The following is a 23,234-nucleotide window of genomic DNA, read 5'->3' as shown; positions in this document are numbered from 1 at the left end:
ATTTGTCACTTTAGAAATGCCTTTTTTTTGTGATTAATACTTCAAAAGCTAGCTTGGCCAAAAACACTATTGCTCTACTACTGCTGTACAAGTCTCATGGAATAATAATAAACACACCATGATTGGGAGAATCGAAAAATCAAGTGCACTTCTAATGAACAAGGATAAATAAGTATTCAATAAGAAACACAAAAGATACTCCCTAACATTATAGTAAACATTACATTTAATACTATAAAAAATTCTTAACAGTCTCAAGCTGAAAGAGTCCTGCCAAAATAAACAGATACAAGTCAAAGAATAGCAATTTGAAGAAAAGCCTTCCAATGAAATGTCTTGCAACTGACAACACAAACCCAAGACAAGTAACAACAAAGCATACATTTCTAATCTATATGTTGCCCACACAACCAAACACACTACATGCTTGTTTAGCAACTACAGCTGGTTTTGCTTCAGCTTTGAAATGATGACTTGATTCTAGTTCTAACATTTCAAATCCACTCTTTTGAGTGAGGCATCACATTCACATTTTGGAAAACATTCAACATTTGCAATTTTTTTTTTCTGACAGTTGTTTATATTTAGTGGCATAATTAGAATAAAATGTTTTGGAATTTTGTCCACTTTATGTTGTGATGCTCAGTAAACTTATGCTTGAATTCTACTGAAAGACAAACTGTATTGCTAGAATTTTTCAAAATCATGATAACTATACTTCTTCTTTGACATCCCACACAACAAAATATGATGGTAAAACCAGCTAGTTAGGCAAAGACACTTGCAAACAGTAGACACTTATTCACTTTCTAATTGTCGTGTAACCATTCCAGAAGTATATGGTTTAGAAGCTAATGATAGCATTAAGATACCAACAAAACTAATCATGTCAGGTACACGTTGGATTTAAGGTGGGTACAGGCTGTTAAGTTCACTGTGCCTGTGCTCTGAGCTGGTAGGGTACAACAGAACAGAATAGAGTAGAATAGAAAATAATAGAACAGAACAGAATGATTAACGTTGGTTGGAAAAGACCTCTAAGATCATCAAGTCCAACTGTCAACCCAACACCACCATGCCTTCTAAACCATGTCCCAAAGTGTCACATCTACACATTCTTTGAACACCTCCAGGGATGATGACTCCACCACTTCCCCGGGCAGCCAGTTTCAGTGCTTGACCACTCTTTCAGTAATGAAATTCTTCCTAATATCCAATCTAAACCTCCCCTGGCCCTGAGGCCATTTCCTTTCCTCCTATTGTTAGTTACGTTGGGGAAAAGATCAACATCCACCTTCACTACAACCTCCTTTCAGGTAGTTGTAGAGAGCAATGAGGTCTCCCCTCAGTCTCCTCTTCTCTACACTAAACAATCCCAGTTCCCTCAGCCACTCCTCATAAGACTTCTTCTCCAGACCCTTCACCAGCTTCATTGTCCTTCTCTGGACATGCTCCAGCAACTCAATGACCTTCTTGTAAAGAGGGGCCCAAAATCAAACACAGTATTCGAAATGTGGCCTCACCGGTGCCAAGTACAAGGGCACAATCACTTCCCTGCTCCTGCTGGCCACGCTGTTCCTGACACAAGCCAGAATGCTGTTGGCCTTCTTGTCCACCTGGGCACACTGCTGGCCCATGTTCAGCTGCCTGTCAACCAGCACCCCCAGCTCCTTTTCTGCTGAGCAGCTTTCCAGCCTTTCCAAGCCTGTAGAGTTGCATGGGGTTGTTGTGACTGAAGTGCAGGACCTGGCACTTGGCCTTGTTAAACCTCATACAATTGACCTTGGCCCATCGATCCACCCTGTCCAGGTCCCTCTGCAGAGCCTTCCTAGGAGATCGACATTTCTGCCCAATTGGGTGTCAACTGCCAACTTACTGAGAGAGCACTCAATCTCCTCATGCAGATCACTGATAAAGGTATTAAAAAAGATTGGCCTCAAAACTCAGCTCTCGGGAACACTGCTTGTGACCAGTTGCCAACTGGATTTAATTCCATTCACCATCACTCTCTGGGCTCAGCCATCCAGACAGCTGATCCTCAGATCCTCCTTCTGGCCCTTCTTGTAGATGAGCAGCACATTGGCAAGCCTCCAGTCACCTGGGGCCTCCCCTGTTAACCAGGACTGCTGATAAATGATGGAAAGGGGCCTGGCAAGCTCCTTTGCCAGCTCCCTCAGTACTCTCAGGTGGATCACTTCTGGCCCCATAGACTTATGCATGTCCAGGTGGTGTAGCAGGTCATTAACTGCTTCCTCCTGGATTGTGGGGATTCACTCTGCTCTCTGCCCCTGTCTTCCAGCTCAGGGACCTGAACACCCTGGGGACAACTGGTCTGACTATTAAAGACTGAGGCAAAGAAGGCATTAAGTACCTCACCTTTTTCCTCATCCTTGGCGACAATGTTCCCACTAGCATCCAATAAAGGGTGGAGATTCTCCTTGTCTCTCTTTTTGTGGTTAATATATTCGTAAAAATATATTTTGTTATCTTTTACAACTGTGGCCAGATTGAGTTCTAGCTGGGCTTTTGCCTTTCCAATTTTGTCTCTGCATGACTTAACAAGATCCCTGTACTATTCTTGAGTTGCCTGCCCCTTCTTCCGAAAGCAGTAAACTCTCCTTTTTTTCCTGAGTCCCAGCAAAAGCTCCCTGTTCAGCCAGGCCAGTCATCTCCACCAGTTCATCTTGCAGCACATAGGGACAGCCTGCTTCTGTGCCTTTAAGACTTCCTTCTTGAAGAACGTAGACCTGGACCCCTCTGCCCTTCAGGACTGTCTTCCAAGGGACTCTCTCCGTCAGTGCCCTCAACAAGATAAAGTCTGCCTTCCGAAGTCCATAGTAGTGGTTTTGCTGAGCCCTCCCTCCTTATTTCACCAAGAACTGAGAGCTCTATCATTTCACGGTTGCTAAGCCCAAGATGGTCTTCAACCACCACATCTCCCACGAGTCCTTCTCTGTTTGTAAACAGCAGGTCAAGTAACACATCTCCCCTGGTGGGCTCACTCACCAGCTGTGTCAGGAAGTTACCTTCCACACACTCCAGGGACTTCCTAGACTGTTTCCTCTCTGCTGTTTTGTTTTTCCAGCAGATGTCTGCTAAGTTGAAGTCCCCCACAAGAACCGAGGGCTAGTGATTGTGAGACTTATGCAAGCTGCCTATAGAATGCCTCATCTACCTCTTCATCCAGATTGGGTGGTCGGTAACAGACTCTCAGTAGCGTATGTGCCTTGTTGGCCTTCCCCCTTATCCTTACTGATAAACACTCAACCTTATCATCACAATTGTTGAGCTCTATACAACTGAAACACCCCCTAACACATAGAGCCACCCAACTGCCTCTCCTTCCTCGCCTATCCCTTCTGAAGAGCTTATAGCCATCCATTGCAGCACTCCAGTCATGAGAGTCATCCCACCAAGCTTCTGTGATGGCTTCCAGCTCCTCCTGTTTGTTGCCCATGCTGCTTGCATTGGTGTAGATGCACTTCAGCTGGGCTATTGATTTCACCCCCAATACCGGCATGCCACCCCTAGGCTCATCTCTAGTGAGCCTGCTTATATCCCCTTCCCCCTTTAAACCCAGTTTAAAGCCCTCTTGATTAGGCCCACCAATTCATGAGCAAGAACCTTTCCCCGCTTTGAGACAGCTGAACTCCATCTGTCACCAGCACACTGGGTGCAGTGTAAACCTCCCTATGATCAAAAAATCCAAAACTCCAGCGATGGCACCAGCCTCTGAGCCACACATTGATAAGGTGAGTTTACCTGTTCCTTCAGTATTCTTCCCTGCCACTGACAGGACTGAGGAAAATACTATCTGCACTCCTGATCCTTCAACCAATTGCCCCAGTGCCTTCAAGTCCCTTTTGACTGTTTTTGGACTTGTCTCCTCAACCTCACCGGTACCAACCTACGCAACCAATAACAGGTAATAATCATAGGGCTGTACCAGACCAGGGAGTTTCCTAGCAATGTCTCTAACCCAGGCCCCAGGAGGCAGCAGGCTTCCCTATAGGATGAGTCTGGTTGGCAAATTGGGCCCTGTGTTCCCCTCAGAAGAGAATAGCTTACAACAATTACCCACTTTTTTTTTCTTAACTGAGGCAATCATAATGCGTGAGACTGACTGACTCATCCTAGGCAACTCCCTGGATGGACCTTCACCTACATCTTAATTTGCCTGGCCCTCAAGTTCCAGAGCCCCACACCTGTTGTGCAAGGGCAACTGGGAAAGTGAGGGAGGCCAGGAGGGGATTTGCTTGCTGCCCCAAGCAAGGACCTGTTTCCATTCCCCATTGTAGGACACAAGTTAGCTCTGGTGTACAATTTACATATCTACATCACTATGGCACCATGTCTGACCTGATAGTAGTGTCAGACATTGTTATATAAACCTAGTAATAAACTAAGTTGCATGTAACTGTTAATCATATCTGCCAATTCACCCTTCCAAATTATTAGAGACCATTATCAAAAAATGCAAGTAGTGTTGGATTACTACTATAAGTCTTCATAGTTTGTGTCTAACTCATCTATTACTAATGCCCTCATACCCCTTGCCACTACTACTTAATAAGGAAATAAAAAGGAAGTTATAATTTTAAGAGCCAGTGATCAAGCAGCAGGCAATTCCAAGAGCAGCTGGGGTTTCTGCAGTTAGCACTGAATGGAAAGGGATGCTTCATCCTTTGAGCTTCTTTCCACATAGGTGGGGAGCAGAAAGATGCCAAGTAAAAGGTCACAAGCTGATAAGCATGATGTCCTTTTTTAAAAACAGCAGGGGCAGTGGATATGTGGTCTCAGTTACCTCCTTTCCACTTCTTCTAACATGTTCAAGCCCAAAGGAGGGCTCTTGTGAAGAGAAAACAAAGCACCTTGCCCTCTTCCTCATATTGTATTTACACTTCTCCTTCCTATACGCTGATGCCACTTTGAGGGCCTACAAATCTCTTGTATCCTACTCAGCCACTCCATCCTGTTCACCTTCCTGGCAAGAAAAATCCCGCTACCTTTTGCCTATGGTTACATTCCCATTCTGTCTCCCACAAAAAAATGAATGATTTTACTAGGATGTGCTGCCCACTTTACTATTAGCCCTGTTCCAGACAGGTTGCCATGCAGCATAGAGTAGATTAACTGTCTTGGACTTAATTCTCCCAAGAAAAATGGCTCTGATTACAAATTTCCCTTTTAGTCATCTTCTTTTGTAGGATTCCTCACTCCACTTCACGCCTTCTGGTTTCTCCCTTGATCCTGCAGAAGGCTGTGGAGATGGTGCCATACTGTTCTACTGCTCTACAACTTTTCTACTGTTCTATTCTCTTCAAGCTATGGAAAGATTCTTTTTCCCAGTGTCTCAGCAAGGCTCCTGGTGTTCCTTCACTTCTAAAATGATTAAAACTGACCTGCCTTCCATGTGAACATGACTGCTCCCTGCCAAGCCCTAAAGCTCTGTGCATGTGCTGGATACCTATCAGCATACTCTTATATATATTTAGGTAGATACACACACACACATGCATAGACAGATACACAAGCTCCTTCTATTTCTCCTCAACTGTGGCAAGAAAAGCTCTGTTTTTGTGGTTGCAGCTCTTTTCTTGCAAACTGCTTCCTGGAAGGTTTTAACAAGATATAGCCAGGTTTGCCATAGAAAAACTCATGACAGGAGTATCATTGTGTACTGTGTAGAAATTGAAACTACTTAACATAAAAAAACCACAAGAAAGTGGAGGACAGAACCAGAGAAAAATATAACTGGACATATTTTTTACTAACTCTTCGGTATTACTTGTAACAACATCAGATGCAACACTTTCACTTATAAAATATGATTTTCAAACTGATTGTATTACTTATTTGATGAATTTCGTGTTGTAGGCAAAACTAAAGAAAACTCTGAGGTGGCTTCCAAAACGGGCTCCAAAACATGTATTTGTTCATAACTGAATACTGAGTATAATGTAATCTGGTAATACCCTTAAATTTCCGCCTAGCCACAAGCCAAAGCCTTGAACAAGCAAGCAGTCCTCTTATCTCTATAACTCGACTGTGAAGGTACCCACTGGTTGGGATGAAGTTTGAGAGTTCTGATTTCATTTGAAGGAATGGCAAATTCACTCAAATCAGTGAAGTTTTCATCAAACCCACAAAAACTCAGCAATTTTCTATCACATGACTTTAAACTACACAGACTTGCTGCTCGTAAGTATATCAACATGTTACTGAATAAACATGGTCTATGTTTATTAAACTATGCTTATTAAACATGGTCTATTTGATTTTTCATCTAAAAAAGAAGGACATTTTCTACATTTTTACTTCCTGGGCTTTTCAACACAAACTGTGCATAGCACTACTTTCTCACATCTATCTCCAAAAACTGCGACATTTGCTTTTCACATTGTAGGCAGTAGGCAGAAAATACCTACCTGTACCAAATACTTTGGACATTTTTGAGAAAACAAACAAAATCCTAATAACTCTTTATCAATAGTTGTAAATCTCTCTTCACCCACGAGTCAGATAGAAAAAAACATCTAACGTAAAATATGAACAGCAGAGTAGAAACAGATGATGCTGAGAAGAGAAAACAAAAAGCACAGTAAAAGGATATTATGTCTGTTCAGATCAGACATTGCAACTATTCAGAACCTTTTCTTTCATTACTGAAGTGCTCTAATGCTTCACTTAATGTTTTCCTTTTTAGGTATGTTCTCCGACAACATCACTCACCGTCACATTTCTGAGTTGCCTCGTTCTGTTTGTGACCAGCAGGACACTTGCACTCATATGAACCTACTGTATTAATGCAGTTTCCTCCTTGGCAGACTCCAGGAATAGCCTGGCATTCATCAACATCTACAAAGACAAAAAAGGATTCCTTGACATAAGATACAAAATTGCACCATGGCTTTTGCTGATAAACAGAGAGCTCTAATTGTTCTTAAAAATAACTGCAGCAAACCCCAGCACATTTCCCCCCTTCAGCACCAATATAAGACATGGCAACAACGGCACTAATGTGACTGAGACCTTCATGCGTGTTATATTTGATTCCGTACAACTGCAAAATGTATTACGTGTATTGACTTGTGACTTAAATAGTTTTAAATAGTTAAGGAGTGTACTTAAGTCAAATCTGTACAACTTACTGTTGGTATCCCACCTCTTCAGACTGTTCCTTACATATGGCCATTACAAAATGCAGATTCTTATTTTGAAAGGATCTTGACATGTAAATACAGACTGTCCTCCTGTCCACCTTAACTAGATATGATAATTCTTGCAGGATATTCTTTCTGGACAGAAGTCAAACTACTCAAGTCAATAGAAACTAGGTGCTATTCAGTCAGGGTAAGTTGTATGACAAATGATGCACATAACTTCATTTACTGAAGTAATAAATAGGACTAGAATTTCATAGATTTCCTTAGGCTGGACTGTCAATGTCAAATAAATGCTCTTGGAAAATATATTGCCATTATCTCTTTACATCTTACTTCCAGCAACTTCCTGTTGTATTTTATTATGTGCTATTTACAGCTCAAACTGTGTTGTGTTTTTTGTTCCCTATTCTCATTTGTTTATACATAAAACATCCTGTATTTCTGTAGGGTTTTAAACAAAACTATCATATTTCTCAATATGTAAGGTCAAATAGGCAAAGTCACATCAAGGATCACAGAGGCCTCTATGAAACAACCAGCGCCGAGGCAGACTGAAATTCTTTGCACACAAGGAAAGGGAGAACAGGCGCTAGACCAGTGCATGATATACAACTCATATGTGACTATTTGGCTACTCGGTAGCTCTTTTTAAAAGTTCCATTAATTTATAACTATCAGAGAGTTCACGTACGCAACAGTTAAGCTCAGTTAAGCAGTATGGTTAATGAGTACAGTTAAGCAATCATACTAACTCCTTCACAACAAAATTTCACATGTATCCAAATGTTCATAGAGCAGAGAAGGCTTGAAAGTGTTGTTTCAAAAACTGCAGAAGCTCTTCTGAGGGATTTCAGATAATATTTCTTGTTAAACAGTTTGCCCTTTTCACAGAAGAGGCAAAAATCAACTGATTTTGCTAGTTCTCCACACTACGAAATAGAAATAAAGGAAAGTGCCCTTTGCAGATTGGAGAAAATGGAGCCACATGGCTTCCAAAGAGCTTCTTCTGTGCAGAGGTTGATTTCATATTATTTTCTCTTCTTGGATTACAGTTAAGCATGGAATTCAATTATAGAGTTAAAGTAATACACTGACTATTTAAAAAAAACCCCACAATTTTATTTAATCCTTTCTCCATTATGATTAAAATACCTATTTAAGATCACTATATTTTTAAAGCATTTAGGAAAAATATTTTTCATCTTTTCTTCCTCAGATTTTTCATTAGCATGAAATAAACACATAATTTTAACCACTACCCTATGTTCCACTTTCAGTAAGTTTTCCTGTTAGCTTCCATGCACTATTAAATGAAGCAGCTGGTAAACTCTATGTAAGATGTAGAAAGAAGTATAACTTTCCTCTTCACATTCATGTTCATTTTCTTTCTCTCTACCTTTTCCCTTCCACAACCAGCTCTTTTCCACTATGAATGTAGAGAACAGCGAGATACAGACAGGGTAGGATGAACATATTAATAGTAGAACACTCCTTTTCAGGAGGATGCTCACTATCTTGAAGCCCTTACAAGACACTGAAATGCCACCTGAGTTTGTGGATTATAGTACTTCCTCAGGTTTTGTTACCCCCGGTGTTTGCACTATAGACAAAACCTCCAACATAAGCCTTGTCTATTCACCTGTTTATCATTTAAGCAGGTATAATTGCTCATAGTCAAGGAAGAAGGCAATTTAAAAAAAAAAAATGTTACATTGTTCAACCACTAGACTTGGTTTTAATTACATTTGCTGGAGAAGTTTGCATTTAGTTCCTGAATCTGCACTGATTTAGTCACAGAAGCATAAGATTCATAGGATGGTTTGGGTTGGAAAGGACTTGAAAGATCATCTTGTTCCCACCCCCCTGCTTTGGGCAGGAACAAGTTCCACTAGACCAGGTCGCTCAAAGCTCCATCCAACCTGGCCTTGTCAGCATAGCACCACATCTAAATGCAACAGCTAGACTGTAAATAGATTAATGACTTTATCAGAGGTATAAACTTTCTGCAAGCATTTTTCTTCTCAATAATTAGTGCTTGGTGCCATCTAGTTTACCTCTAAAGTAAACTTTTAATCTCTGAATTTCGACACGATTTAGCAATAACTAGACAGAAGATGAGTTCCATCATTTATTCATACTCAGCCCACCCAGTAGCTCCCTTATGAGTGAAACTCATACAACGTTTGTCTTTTGACCCTTGGGCCTCAAAACACATTCATCACATGCAGTATGCCTGCCTGTGCCTGATGGCATTTATTAATGCTTATTTAAATTAAGACAACTGTGTCAGCAGATGAGTGGTTAAAAATAACCACTGTATATCTTTCACAGTTTTGTAGGTCAAAGATGTCAAGTAATAGTAAATGAATGGCAGTTGTAGCAGGAAATGAATACTTTCCAGAAACAGAAATGGTATCACTAAAGCCCTGAAGTGAAAAAGGCTTTAAGACCAGTTGATTCGATTCATTTCCTTCAATTCCAATCCTATGGTTTTAAAAGGACAAATAAGTGTCAAGCTCTGCTGAAGTCTGAAAAGCTGATCCAAACGATGCAACACAGTGCAGTGCTTGTCCAGTGAATAAAACACAAACATTATCACTACGAAAGGTGAGATCTTGCAAATCTTTGAATCACATGCACTATCTTGCTTTTCTGTGCTAATATGAATCTTAACTTGTGAGGGCTTATATGTTAATTATTCTAAGTCATAGTTAAATGCAAAGAGAGTAAGTACATTCAGCTTCCATGTTAGCTTACAAACATACATACACACTACAAGCTTGAAGCTTTTTTTGGTCAATATCACCTTTTGATGAAAACCCAAGTTTGTTTTAATATACCGTTAGCAGTTTGGAACTGAGACAAGTCATAAAGGACAAAAGTATTTTCTTAAAAAGGTATATTTTATGAATTGCTTCCTAAATGCTAATTTAAGATATAAGAATATTTTTTTTTTCTGAAAACACAATGAATTTGCAATAAAGCATATTTTTATTTACTTTTTGATATCTTTGATAGTTAGGCTAAGCCACAAAGGAGTTTTAGCATTATTAATTATCTGTTTACTCACACTTTTAAACCCCAACCACATCAACACAATAAACTTTTTGCCAAAAATAAAAAACTAGATTAATAACTTTTTAGATGTAATTCTGTATACAGACATTCAACATGCTACACATTAGGTAGAATGTTTCCACGTGCTCACAGGCTTGATAATATCTGGTAAGTGAAACAAGGTTCTTTGCTTTTGCAGAGTTTTCTCTGCAAAATGCCTGCATGATTTGCACAAGTCAACTTTAAATATGTACCTTTGAAAACACAGCCAAATTCAGCTGCCCTTTCTGATAAGTGGACTGATTCTCAAAAAACTCTGAAGAAGAAAAAGCTTGGGAAAAGTAAATCTTCTCAGATTTTATACACAAATTTTGGACACTGCACTTTTTATTTACAATGGTAGTACCCAAACACCAATTTTCTCTTGAATTCTACCTATAGTATGTATGGGGAGTGTCTTTGCAATGGATACAGTATGTAGGAATTAAAGACTAAACTGGTCTTCAACACAATGGAAAACTGTTGGTTCTTCCTCTGCATCCTAGATAACAGAAATACTACAAATAGTACAGAAATACAGAATACAACAGAAATAATACTAAGCTTTTTTCCCCTTATTCTCACAACAGCAGGATGGGATCTTAGGTGACACTGTTAATATTGTCAGTAAGCCAAATACATTAATTCCAAACACTAGATTATCTAAAAATTATCATCTGTCACTCTTCACTGTGAATTTGAATCTTCATCTGTCTTGTCTCTTTTGTCTAACCCACATCAGTGCCTTTAATATTCAGTACAGTACATTCCTACAACAGCAGAGGTTTTTTGGGACGATATTATCTCCTATAATGGCTATATATACTTAACAATGTCAACAATGGTAGCAGGAAGAAGAAGAACCTTCATGTTTTCAAAAGCTATTCAGTCAGGACTATTTTTCTCTCTTTAGCGAAAAAAAAATTAACTGTCTGAAGGGAAAGGATGTAGCTGAGAAATAGACTGTTGAGGAATGCAGGGAGGAACTGAGAAAACGTCCAACACATTATTTCTGCCATTATGCTATTCCTAAGGCTATGTAGCAATGGCAATAAAGTACTTTCAAGTGGAACATTTAAGTTTCTCCTGCCTGAATTCTTGGGAAGAGGGATGTCTGAACAGCTACAATTCCTGTTTAAGTAATGACTAAATAGAAACTGTTGGAAAAAAAAAAAAAAAGCCCAAACCCAAACAATTTGGATTTTGTTTGGTTTGGCTTCTCTGATTTTTCAAAAGCTGTTCATGGTAATAACGAAAAACCAATACTACCATAATGTTCTATACAAGAACATTACTCAGAGAACATAATCCCGAAAAGATGCTAAAGAGCCATTTAAGACATGCTAAGATTGCAACATGCACATCCTGGGAAGAGTAGGAGCAACTTCATACTCTGCAGTTAAATCTTAACACATATTGACATCTCTGACATCTAACACATATTGAAATTATGACCTGTTTTCCAAGAGTAAGGCTTGCAAGTTCTACCGATTTCAACTTGTTCATATATCAACTCCTGAACTAGGCTATCATGTAAGCACTCACTTCAAAAATGCCAAGCATTCACACTATGGACGGAGTGAGTCTGTTCTAATCGACATGTGACAAAGATACAGTTTTACTGAATCTGAAGTGGTTTTGTGTTCTTTTAATAAAAGTCCCTGCAAATTTGATGTCATCAACAGAAAGGAAGGCATTGAAAAGCATTAGCCAGATCCCTGTACTTGTTTCTAAAATGTTCAGAGAAAATACTTAATGCCAGTCTCATCTGAGTTTTCTGTTTCATGAAATGAAGCCTCCTCAGACAAGAGCTACCACACTTGGAGAACAACTGTATCCTCATTTGCTAATACTCCTCTCTTGACAAAATTTCTGTAGCACCCCCCCAGAGCTCCATCTGACCCTTTTACTTTCTTCTTCACAGTTTACCTCTGTGTAGAAACACGTGCTATCATTACTGCAGCTTCTGCCTATGGACAACTCACAGATCCACCACCCCTTTACTCCTTCTATTTGGATTAAACCCTCCGTTCACTTTTCTCTGCCAGGATGAGTTTGGCACAGAAATTTTAAGAGTTGATTATATTTCCTTGCAGCGTTGCAGTGTAGTAGCAAGTATCTCAGTCTCAATTTGTCTGTTCAGTATACCCCCCAGCTCCCTCCCAGAGTTTCTACTATAACTGACTGTTGGAGGTTTTTTTGACCACCTGTGGTAACACTGCTGCACTGCTTTTTTCTAAAATTTTTACACCTAGCTGTAGCAAAATCTCGCAGCTCATTTCTACAGATTATGTACCCCAATATGGAGTTCAGAAAGCTGAACAGCCTCTCCACAGTGTCAAGTGCTACATGCAGTCCTTTCCTCCAGTAGAGCAGTCTGGTAATTCGGGGACAGACTAGACAACATGTTATCACCAGAGAACTTAGGTCAGGAGGAATTACAAGTACTCAGAGTTTAAAAGGGACTGTCTCCACTGTTGGAAGTAAAGGAAATGATTCTATGGAACACAGAAATTCTCCACCTCTTCTTTTCCACACAGAAAATCTAACTTTTCTTCATCTGGTTGTGCCTTACCATAATCTTGTAACATCACATGCTAACTCCTGGTGACATAAATACAATCAGATATTCCTGTATAGTAATAATATGGCAAAATGTAGCAAAAAATGATGACTGCTTAAACTTCCTTTGCTCATCCATCACACAAAGCAAACTACCACAATGTTTCTACACTTCCCAGTGGAATTCAGCAATTACATTAACTGCATAATTCAAAAATCTTTGCCACACAGAATAAGCTAGCAGAAAAAGAAAACACAGTATTGTTGGCACGGGTGCTAAAGAGCTCTACTGATCTCTCACATAATTTAAACGAAGCCCTGGAAGCCACGCCAGGATCAGTTTGGCAGAGAAGTTTTAAGAATTCATTGTATCTGGCCAACATCTTCGTCATACAAAGGAGTGTGACTTGGAGACTGTAACCAACGTGCATGCCTTCAGTACACTGTTTCTGTTTATGACATTGTTATGAAAAGAATGTTTAAAACATACTAATCACTTCAAGATGAACAGTAAAACATAAGCTGTTATATACAGACAGAGGCCTCTTTCTGACCTGTAAGGAAAAGAGCAATAAAATATTTCTCCTTAGTACAATTTGGATGCTTTAAGCAGTGTAAGCACAGAAAAACAGGAAAGTAAATATTTGAAATTAAGAAGAATGATGGGATTTATTGTTGCTTAAAACTAACCTAAGTATTTTAAATAAAATAGATGCCTTTGCTAAGATAATGGCATAAGGAGATCCACAGAAATGAGTTTGAGCTAATAGCTTCAGTTGTAGTTTCAGGTCAACAATACCACTGTGTGAATGAAAACTGAAGGAAAAAAATTCAAAAAGATGTTTCATTAAGTTTGAATTTCTAAAAACTAAAAATCTGACAACATCTTTATTTTCTCTCAGTTTTTCAACTCAAGCGCAGACAGGACTCTTACTGAACTCTTATGGAGGAAATTTGAAGTAGAAATCCAGCCAAACAACTGACTGGTTAGATTTGTGCAGTTTTAAGCCACTGAACTATGATGCAGTGTAGGGGAAGGCAGCACTAAGAATAATGCTGTAATACATGGGGCCATGGAGAAGTCTGAAAGAGAAGGAACAGGGAAAAAAAAAGTGAGAAAATGAGGACATTACCTAGCCTCTTTTGAAGTAGTACAAGAACAACTTTCCTGAAATCTTTTATAACACCATGAGCAAGAAAAGCTGCTTGAATCAGGATGTTTTTCGCAGAATCACAGAAAGGTTGAGGTTGGAAAGGACCTCTGGAAGGCATCTGGTCCAACCACCCTGCTCCAGCAGGGACACCTAAGAACAGGTTGCCAATAATCTTGTCCAGATGGCTTCTGAATGTCGCCAAGGATGGAGACTCCACAGCCTCTCTGGGCAACCTGTGCCAGTGCTGGGCCATCCTCACAGTAAGAAAATGTTTCCTGACATTGAGGATTTTCCTGTGTTTCACTTCGCACCCACTGCCTCTTGTCGTGTCACTAGGTACCACTTAGAAAGAGCCTGGCTCTATCTTCTTCGCACCCTCCGGTCAGGTCTTTGACGAGATTCCCCTTGAGACTTCTCCAGCCTGAAGAGTCCCAGCTCACTCATCCTTTCCTCACAGGAGAGATGCTCTGATCCCTTCATCATCTCCGTGGTCCTTTGTTGGACTCTCTCCAGTAGCTCCATCTCTCTCCTGTTCTGGGGAGCCCAAAGCTCAATATAGCACTCCCAACTGTGGCCTCACCACTGCTGAGGAGAGGGGAAGGATCACCTTCCTTGACATACTGACCATACTTTTTCTTCCACAGACCAGAGTACCATTAGCTTTGTTTGCTGCAGGGGCACATTTCCGTTTCATGTTCACCTAGGTGTCCCCCAGGACGCCCAGGTCCCTTTCTGCAAAATTGCTTTCAAGATCATCAGTATTCAGCAATACTGGCATCTGGGGTTGTTCTTCCCCAAGTGCAGGACTTTGCACTTCTTGAAGTGCATGAGGTTCCTCTTGCCTCATTTCTCTAGCCTATCGAAGCCTCTCTGGATGGCAGCACGACCTTCCAACGTATTAGCCACTCCTCTCAGTTTCTCTATCCTTTAACTAGACTTTGCGCTGCTGACCACCACACTTTGGGCCCAGTCGCTCAGCTAGCTTTCCATCCACCTCACCATCTGCTCATCCAGCCTGTACCTCAACATCTTATTGGAGACAGTGTCAGAGCCCTTCTTCTGAATGACCTAGTAGAAATTCTTGCTGATGCATACATACACACAAACAAATCCTGCTATACTGTATGCTTTTTGCTATTTTGTAAATAGGGAATTAAAGTAGAAAGTTCTCCAGCATTAGAGGGAATCCCCAACATAAAAAATTTAGAGCACATGGTTCCAGTCAACTTTATGACTTCACCAAGAAGTATCAGAGAGCTGGAGCACCTCTCCCACGAGGACAAGCTGAGAGAGTTTGGGCTGTTCAGGTTAGAGAGGAGGCGGCTCTGGGGAGACCTTAGAGTGGCGCTCAGGACCTGAAGGGGGCCTACACGAAAGATGAGGAGGAACTCTTCAGTAGGGCCTGTTGTGGTAGGACGAGGGGTAATGGTTTTAAAAGAGAGGGAGGCAGAGTAAGACTTGATATCAGGAAAAAATTTTTTACAATGAGGGTGGTGAAACACAGGAACAGGTTGCCCAGAGAGGTAGTTGATGTCTTATGCCTGGAAACATTCAAGGCCAGGTTGGACAGGGCTTTGATCTGGTTGGAGATGTCCCTGCTCCTTGCAGGAGGGTTGGACTGGATGACCTTTACATGGCCCTTCCAACTCTAACTATTCTATGATTCTATGATCTTAACTCTGTCACAGATAGGTGCTTATGCCTGACTGATGAAAAAGGGCTTTGCTCTCTTTGTTAATATATTTCATTATACAGATCATAACCAGAACTCAAACAACTGTGCTGACTTCCAGCACCTGCTTTCAGCCCAGACACTGACCTCACTCCCCACCTCGGGCAGCAGTAACGCAGGGCGAGGAGGTGACTCAGCTAGAACAGGCCCGGCCTCCCTCTCTGCCGTGCCCCGGCTGGCCCGGCAGCGCAGGCACCACCAGGAAGGGTGTTCGAGTTGCTCCCCAAGAGCCCAGTTCAAGTGCGCTCCCAAGGAGGGACAGGTCCGCGCCTTGGCGGTCTCCCCTCACTCGGGAGGCCGGGTAAAGATACTTTCCTGGGAACTGAGTGATACCTGTTAGGTAGGCTATAAGGGAATTTGTAATAGAAATAGAATACTCCCCACTCACAGGGTGGTGTAATTGTTATCCACGTGGTGAGCACCTTATCCTCATAGACCTCACTTTGTACCTCGGGCTCAGAACCTCATTCCTTCAGCGCTTGGTAGACAGCAACAGAGGGCCTGACCACAACACAAAATGGCGCCGTGAACAGGGGGTGAGGAAAACAGGGTTGAGGTTTATTTGATTAAGCATGTGATGCCCTCCCAGGCCCAGTTTGAGAACGCTTAGGTCCGAGACCACTTGTCTGTCTGAGTGGGACCAGGTGAAAAGCCACACGGACCTGGCACAATGAAAACCTGAAACATGGAAAAGGTAAAGGCATCACCTGTAAGATGCTGAGTGCATGCTGTCATGCCAACTGTAGCGAAAAGAAGCAACGGGAAGACAAAAAGAACTGCTTGCTCACATTGAAGGTTACAAGAGAAGGTGCAAAGGCAAGAGATGCAGCTGATGATGGAAGGTCTAATTTCATAGAAACAGAGAAAATTAGATCAGAAGATGAAGCAGTACAGATGGTGCTAACAAGCACTAACTTGGAGAAAGAGGATGAGACTGTGGATGCCCTTAAAATGTGGGCCCTAATATGAGATCCCGAGCACTGGGATGGGGACATTTGGAATTACCCGGATGAGGACCCAGGTGACCAGACAGACAATGGTGACAATATCACACAAAGAGTCCTCCCTGTTATCAAATATGAGATAAGTGGGGGGACAGATGGGAAACCTGCCTGGGATGTAGTTAAGACCACTGTCTCTCCCGTCCTTGAGCTGGTAAAGTTACAGAGGGAGTCTGGTAAACAGCCTGATGAGTCTGCAGTCAAGTGGGTCAAACGAGTTCATGAGATGGGAGATGATCTAATAGCTTTGAATTAAGAGGAAGCTCAGGAAGGAGGCTAGGAAGCTGCTGTCCTTTCTCAGTGCAGCTCCAGGAATGCTATGTTCCCTGACCACCCAGCTATTGGGCAGGCCTGTGTCCCTAAACTGCAGTGAGGAGAACAAACACGTATTCATGCTCACTCTGCTCTGGAATTGGCTAATGGATGAGTGCAGTTGGCTGTTGAACAGTTTGTTGATCAAAGCGGAAGCAGTAACGACAGGGAAGCTTCAGACTCACCACTGTATCTGATCCAGAACCTTGATAAATTAGGACCGCTCACACAAAGGTGGGACTCAGCCTTAAGTTAATCTTAATTAGCACCACCCAAGCAAAGCAAAATGGGCAGAACAGTTGGTGGCAGTTCATAAACCAACTTACACAAAAGGCTAGAATAATAGGGTGCAATGTCACCAGACCAAAACCCCCAAAAGAAGCCAGAACCCTCGAACAAGGCCCTGCAGGAGTTAAATCCTCAAGCGGGATGAGAGATGAGAAAGACCTCAGACCCAGGCTGTAGAGGGAAGGTTTAGACCTAGGTTTGTCACTAGAATTAATGCATAAGAAACCCACTAGCAGTTTTAGGGGCCATGGTCCAAGCTCCCTGTGAAGTTGGCCAGTGTGGCCAACTCTGAATCTTATTCCTTCACGTGGTAGATAGTGGCACAGGGTCTGACTATGACACCTATTTAGTTTCCACTGCTTCTTGGGAAGGTTCTAAGACAACACAGCCTGCAAACTCACCATGTGCACCAGCCTGTAACAGAAAAGTAGTACATTCTCCTTTGGGAGTTCTAGTGTCTTGTGTTGCATTCTTTATGCAGTTTGTTCTAAAATTTAGCCAAGCAGCTACCTACATATCTTTTCGGATAGGTGGATTGCAGTAACAACAGAAAGGAGAAGCAGCAAGTCTTAACATCATGGAAAGACATATTGAATAAGGCAAGAAGGCTTTCCCATTTCTCAAACATTTTATGAATCTAAACCTAAAAGACTGCAGTCCTTCCTTACCTATGTATTTTTTCTAGTCCTGTACATATAATTCAAATGGAGCATCCAGAAAGTTCACTATGTGCTTTATCTAAATGACGAGATTAAAAAAAAAAAAGGTCTGTATAATAGCCCCCAATCGCTTCAGAAAGAAAACAACTCAGCGGTAAGAAATAGTGACTTTTTCAGTAGAATGAATGAAGAGCCACAGCAACATAAGCCAGTTGCCTGATTGGCACTCTACTGCAGTATCTGACGGCTGTGCTCAAAGACATTCTGACCTTTTCGTGTTCTGCATTTATGGCTCCTTGATTAGAATTCAATTTTTCCAAGCACTTGAATTTTGCTCTGTATGTACACTAGCTAAAATCTGGAAGCAGCAAAGCATATCTGAATTTTATCGAAGGTGAGGCACGGAACATACATTAGGAAAACAGTGATTTTGTTCTAAGTGGACGCAAATTTTTCAAGATGTGTATCGGCAACACAAGAGTCATGCACAGTATAAACCATAAGGCTTACCTTGACATGCTCCAGTGCGAATATTAGGGATGAAGCCACGACGGCATGGCTGAGGCTGAGCAGGGCACATTTCACAGGGGTGACCCCATGCACGCCCAATGGTTGCACAACAGAGGGTTTTTGTGCAAACAATTCCAGTTAGCTGGCCCTGACACATCTGGTTGTTAACTTGTGTGAAACATGGGCCTGTCCTGTAATCTGGAAAAAAGGAAAGATCGTTGTATTATACAAGACAGCATGCTAGTAACTATAGAAAGAATACATTTTTAATCCAGTAGTTACCTATATTAAGAAAATTCCAAGACGACTTGAAAATTTAAGTTACGCCACTGCCAACAGAAGGAGCATGACAACTTCACTGAAAGTAATTATTTGTGTGGCCAGTGTGGCAAGGTTATCTTATTTTTCAATTTATTTCTTTCTGATAGATGCAGGTGATGAAAGGCAGCTGGACACAAAACTGACCTGTTCATTCATAATGTATCAAATAAAATCCGTAAGTGAAGGTGTTCTACAAACAAGCACGCAAACCATCAAAATAGCAGATCAAATTAAGCAAACAAGGACTGGGAACTGGTTTTCTTGTTCCTAAGTCACTTCACAGCAATTCGTGGGAGGGAACTACAGACAACAGCAGCCACACATTTGTTCACTCCATATTGATCAAGGTCCATGCCAGTGACTGTCACAGAATCAACATTCCTGCTGGAATGCTTAGTGTAAAATAGTGCTACCTACATACTAACTAGTAAACCACCATTTATTTTCATGAGGTAATACAACATATTCAAGCTATATTGAGTACACTCAGTATAGCATACAAAGTGTATGAAAAATATACTCCTAGTCAAATTCCTGCAAATAGTTAACTCATTAAGCTTCAACACGTATAAAGAGAAAGATTTTTTGACCTTATGAGGCAACACAAACTGGGAACAACAATTAACTGAAATGCTGTAGGAACAAATGAGAAACAGATGGTTGCTCTAAGCCAGAATTCGTATCCTTATGGAAACTTTAAGAGGGGGAAAAAAAAAAGAAGAAAATACAAAGCTTCCACTCAGACTCAATCACGTGAAAGAAGGCATAACAGTGGGGCTACAGCTGCTGTCCTTGTTATCCTGTCCTAGTCTCCTTCTTTTCCTCCTGAAAACAGACTCAAATACTGTTATGTGGGTCACACGCTGCCTTCCACACACTTTCATTAGTGTGCAACTGGCCTCACAACCAAGCTACTCATGGGACAACCGATGCCTTCTAGAATTTGAAACTTTCACCCTGAAAGATAAAAGTAAGAGCTTTGATACATTTGGAAAGGCAGAAAATGTTCTTCCCAGTGAGACCTCATACTAAGTTTTCTTTACAATAAGAAATAAGGCTCTTAAAGTAAAAGCTAGCTCAAATAGAAATAAATGTTATGCTCCCTATCTTTGCTAAAGTTCATTCAGGTATCGTTCTGGGAAACTTTTGCACACAGTTATTTATACAAATTGGCAGTTAATTTCAACTAGGTTGTTGACTTTAAATAAAATTAAGCAAGCATACAGGTAGCAACAACAAAAATGCCTAACAATAAAAGGAGATTAAAAGATCCTACATACTCTGTAAGGACCGTGAATTTCAATCTTTTTTGATTTTAACTGAAAAATAATCCTTAGAGTTATACCTTTCAGCTTCTCTGCTGCCCATTGAGCCGCAAAGATAGTACTTTCAGTAACATATGTACATTATAAAAAGAAAATCCTGTTCATTAGAAAAAGGTTTCCATGATCTTTCATCCAACATACTGGAAGACAAGCAGCTTTACAATTGTCTCAGTTTAATGACGTCCAAGGCCCTTGCCAAATTGGAAAGACCTGAATTTTAAACTTGAAATACATATCCTGATGACTGATGGCAGAAGACAGTGATCTCATCAAGCTATAGCCTCATACCAGAATTACAAATATTTGAAACATAAACTCCAACCATCAAAGATTTAAATTCCAATAACTCACTGTAACCTTGTCTGGATTTTAGTTAAGGGGTAAGAGTAAGGAAAAGACTCCATCACACATTATGACTGTATACTTCTCTCATATAGTTTATTCAGGTGTCACAAAGATTGAGGGGAATATGTGACAGACTGCATTTCACCTGCAAATCATCAGCCATGGTCAGTCTGCTATCAGAAGAAAAACAAAACTACTCAGAATTTAAGACCTTAAATAAATGGAATTAAATCCTGACTCCAGTGAAAATAAACGGGAATTTGGCTACTGAACTCAATTACAACACTATTTCATTATTGGAAAACAGTATTGCGCTCTTTAGCAAATAGCCGTATTATAATTATTGCCTAATATTATCTGTAAAAAGCATTCCCTAGGTCACACAGCAAAAGTAATGATGTTCATATGCATGGAAAAAGCTTTTACTTTTTTTTGGAAAAACCTCAATGAGCAGACTCTAGTCTTCTGTCAACTAAGTTATATACACTGCTAATATGATAGTCATACAAATGATCAAAAAGAATCTACTTATTCAATTTTTCTCATTAACGACTGAAGTTCAAACAGTAGGCAGATTCTGGGAAAGTCTACTCTACGTACTAAGAGCTGATTGTTTGACTGTAACCTGCACGTTGCAGAATTTTTGCCCAAGTGATGACTGTAGTCAGATCAATAAAGATTGAGTCTTTCCTGAAAATTCAGATTGATTTTGGACTCCTTATGAATAAGATTCTCAAAAACATGAAGCTGAAAAAGACAAAAGGATGTGTGTGGGTAAACCTGAAAAGACCATTTCTGAGCCACTAGCAAAACTGAGAGTCCCATTATAAAATGTAATCACTATCAGAAGAAAGTAAGATTTCCAGTAGTGCAAGGAAGTATGATCTCTGAATCCACACAGATCTGTATGGGAATATCAAATCTTGTCCTACTTCTGAAGTTGTATTCTGCCTCAGCCCAGGAAGGCATGGATCTGTCCCTGGAGGGCAACTCAATGCACAACCCCTCTGCAGAATTTAAGCATGATAGCTGGTTATGCATTCCTTACTCCATGCATTCAAATGGAGTCCAGTTCTTCATGGCAGAAAGTCCCCTATAATGAAATTAAATAATGATTTATCATGCATCTCTACAATTTCCAAGGCTTGCATTCATCAGGACTGATAATCTTGACATCCCGGCTCACTTTGGAACTCCTATTCAGAAAATAAGTAGTGCTGCTGGACAGTATTGCATTTTTATAGAATCTGTTCTCTGAGGTACACTTTTTTTATAGGACCAATCTTTGGATAATGTGAAGCAATTACAATAAGAGTTAAAATACAAATTATGTATTTTTCTGTTTAATGGTTGGTGATCCATAGGAATATTCTGGCCAAAAACCTTCCATGCTAAGAAGTTTGGAATTCAATCAGAAAAGATTAAACTTGGAACTTAAACTTGAACTGTGAATTGTATTTGAGTTCCATTACCTTCCCATAAGACATAAGATGATTATGTATACTCTGTCAACCCTAGTAATGAAAAATTCAATTTGGAGGGTGTGTTTGAAAGAAAGATTAGAAAATATAACTAGACTACAAAGAGTGTTTGTGCAAGAGAATATGAATGAGTTAGATACAAGATGGAGGAATACCAATATATGCATTGCTTAATATGATCTATTAAGTAACAAACATATGCTCTGGAAACCTATATATATGTGCCTATCCATGCCTTAATAAACAGAGAATGCACAAATCATAATGTTCAGGTTCTATAACCAAGCAACTTCCATCAGTGTAAGTCTGCAGGAGGGCATCGCAAAATCTGACTACTGCAACTTAAACAGCAGAAGAACAAACAAAACTATTATTAAACTTCCAGGTAGATTTACAAATAAAAATAAATTCAACCCAGAATGCCGAGATCCTGAATGATACTTCATTCAGTAAAATGACATCTAAGTAACAGATCCTGAGCTCCTAAGAGAATGTGCGGCTTGTTACGCAAGCCTTGGGCTACAGGAGCAGAAACCTAGCAGCAGACCTTTTGCAGATAGCAACAGGGAAATAACCTGCTCTCTACACCCAGCAAGAGTGGTTCTTTGCACAGCTATGGCAACTGCATTTCAAACAGGATACTCGCAAACTGGATTAATTATGCAAAGGATCAGAAAAATAATTTAAGTGTTCAGAAATATGTCATATTTAAAATATATAAGTAATATTTAAAAACAATATTATTCTATGGATACATTTTATTACCTGTAACAAATGTATTCATTTAAAAAATCTTTTATCCATTCAGTTTATCCACAATGAAGTCTGAGTAGTAGCTCATCTTCGATCTTAAGAAGGTTTTAAAATATGAAGGCAAGCATGTTCGGGCTGATAGTAAAGTACAACTGTTTAGATAAAGGTCTCTAGTCATAAAATACATTTTTACTTACAAAGCAAACATACTAAAACTAGACACCATTCTGAAGATACTTTCTAGTTTCAAATGAAGCTGGGGATATGAGATTCTATGGTCTGTTTTATACAGTGAGTCTGTTTTATACAGTCAGTCAGACCATATATTATAATAATGGTTCATCTGACCTTAAAAACCCTGAGTTTATGAATCAATCATCTTTTCCATACTGGTTTTCTTGTCTTATTGTTAGGTGTTTCTTCATTTGCTGCTTTCCCAGCATTGCTGCTGGAATAATTTTGCCAGAAAGAACATATGTTTTAAATAATTTGTTGCTTCGAAAGGGTAACTGCTTTGGTGAAAGAAAGG

At 40.3% G+C, this 23,234-nt stretch overlaps 1 protein-coding gene across 3 annotated transcripts in view; it reads right to left on the bottom strand.

The window, feature by feature from the left end:
* Positions 1-23,234, bottom strand: part of FBN2 (fibrillin 2) — a 174,131-nt gene that overhangs the window by 117,625 nt on the left and 33,272 nt on the right. For all 3 annotated transcript variants that reach the window (XM_086771566.1, XM_086771565.1, XM_086771567.1), the window contains exons 6-7: positions 18,481-18,678; positions 6,733-6,858 (exon numbers count right to left, since the gene is read on the bottom strand). In XM_086771566.1, the coding sequence (XP_086627692.1) occupies positions 6,733-6,858; positions 18,481-18,678 (324 nt within the window). The remainder of the gene's footprint in view (positions 1-6,732; positions 6,859-18,480; positions 18,679-23,234) is intronic.

Source organism: Chlamydotis macqueenii, chromosome Z (genome assembly GCF_036417535.1).
Source record: "Chlamydotis macqueenii isolate bChlMac1 chromosome Z, bChlMac1.mat, whole genome shotgun sequence".
In the NCBI taxonomy this organism is placed as follows: domain Eukaryota; kingdom Metazoa; phylum Chordata; class Aves; order Otidiformes; family Otididae; genus Chlamydotis; species Chlamydotis macqueenii.
The sequence above is the reverse complement of the archived record's forward strand: the minus strand, read 5'-3'. Positions and strand labels throughout refer to the sequence as shown.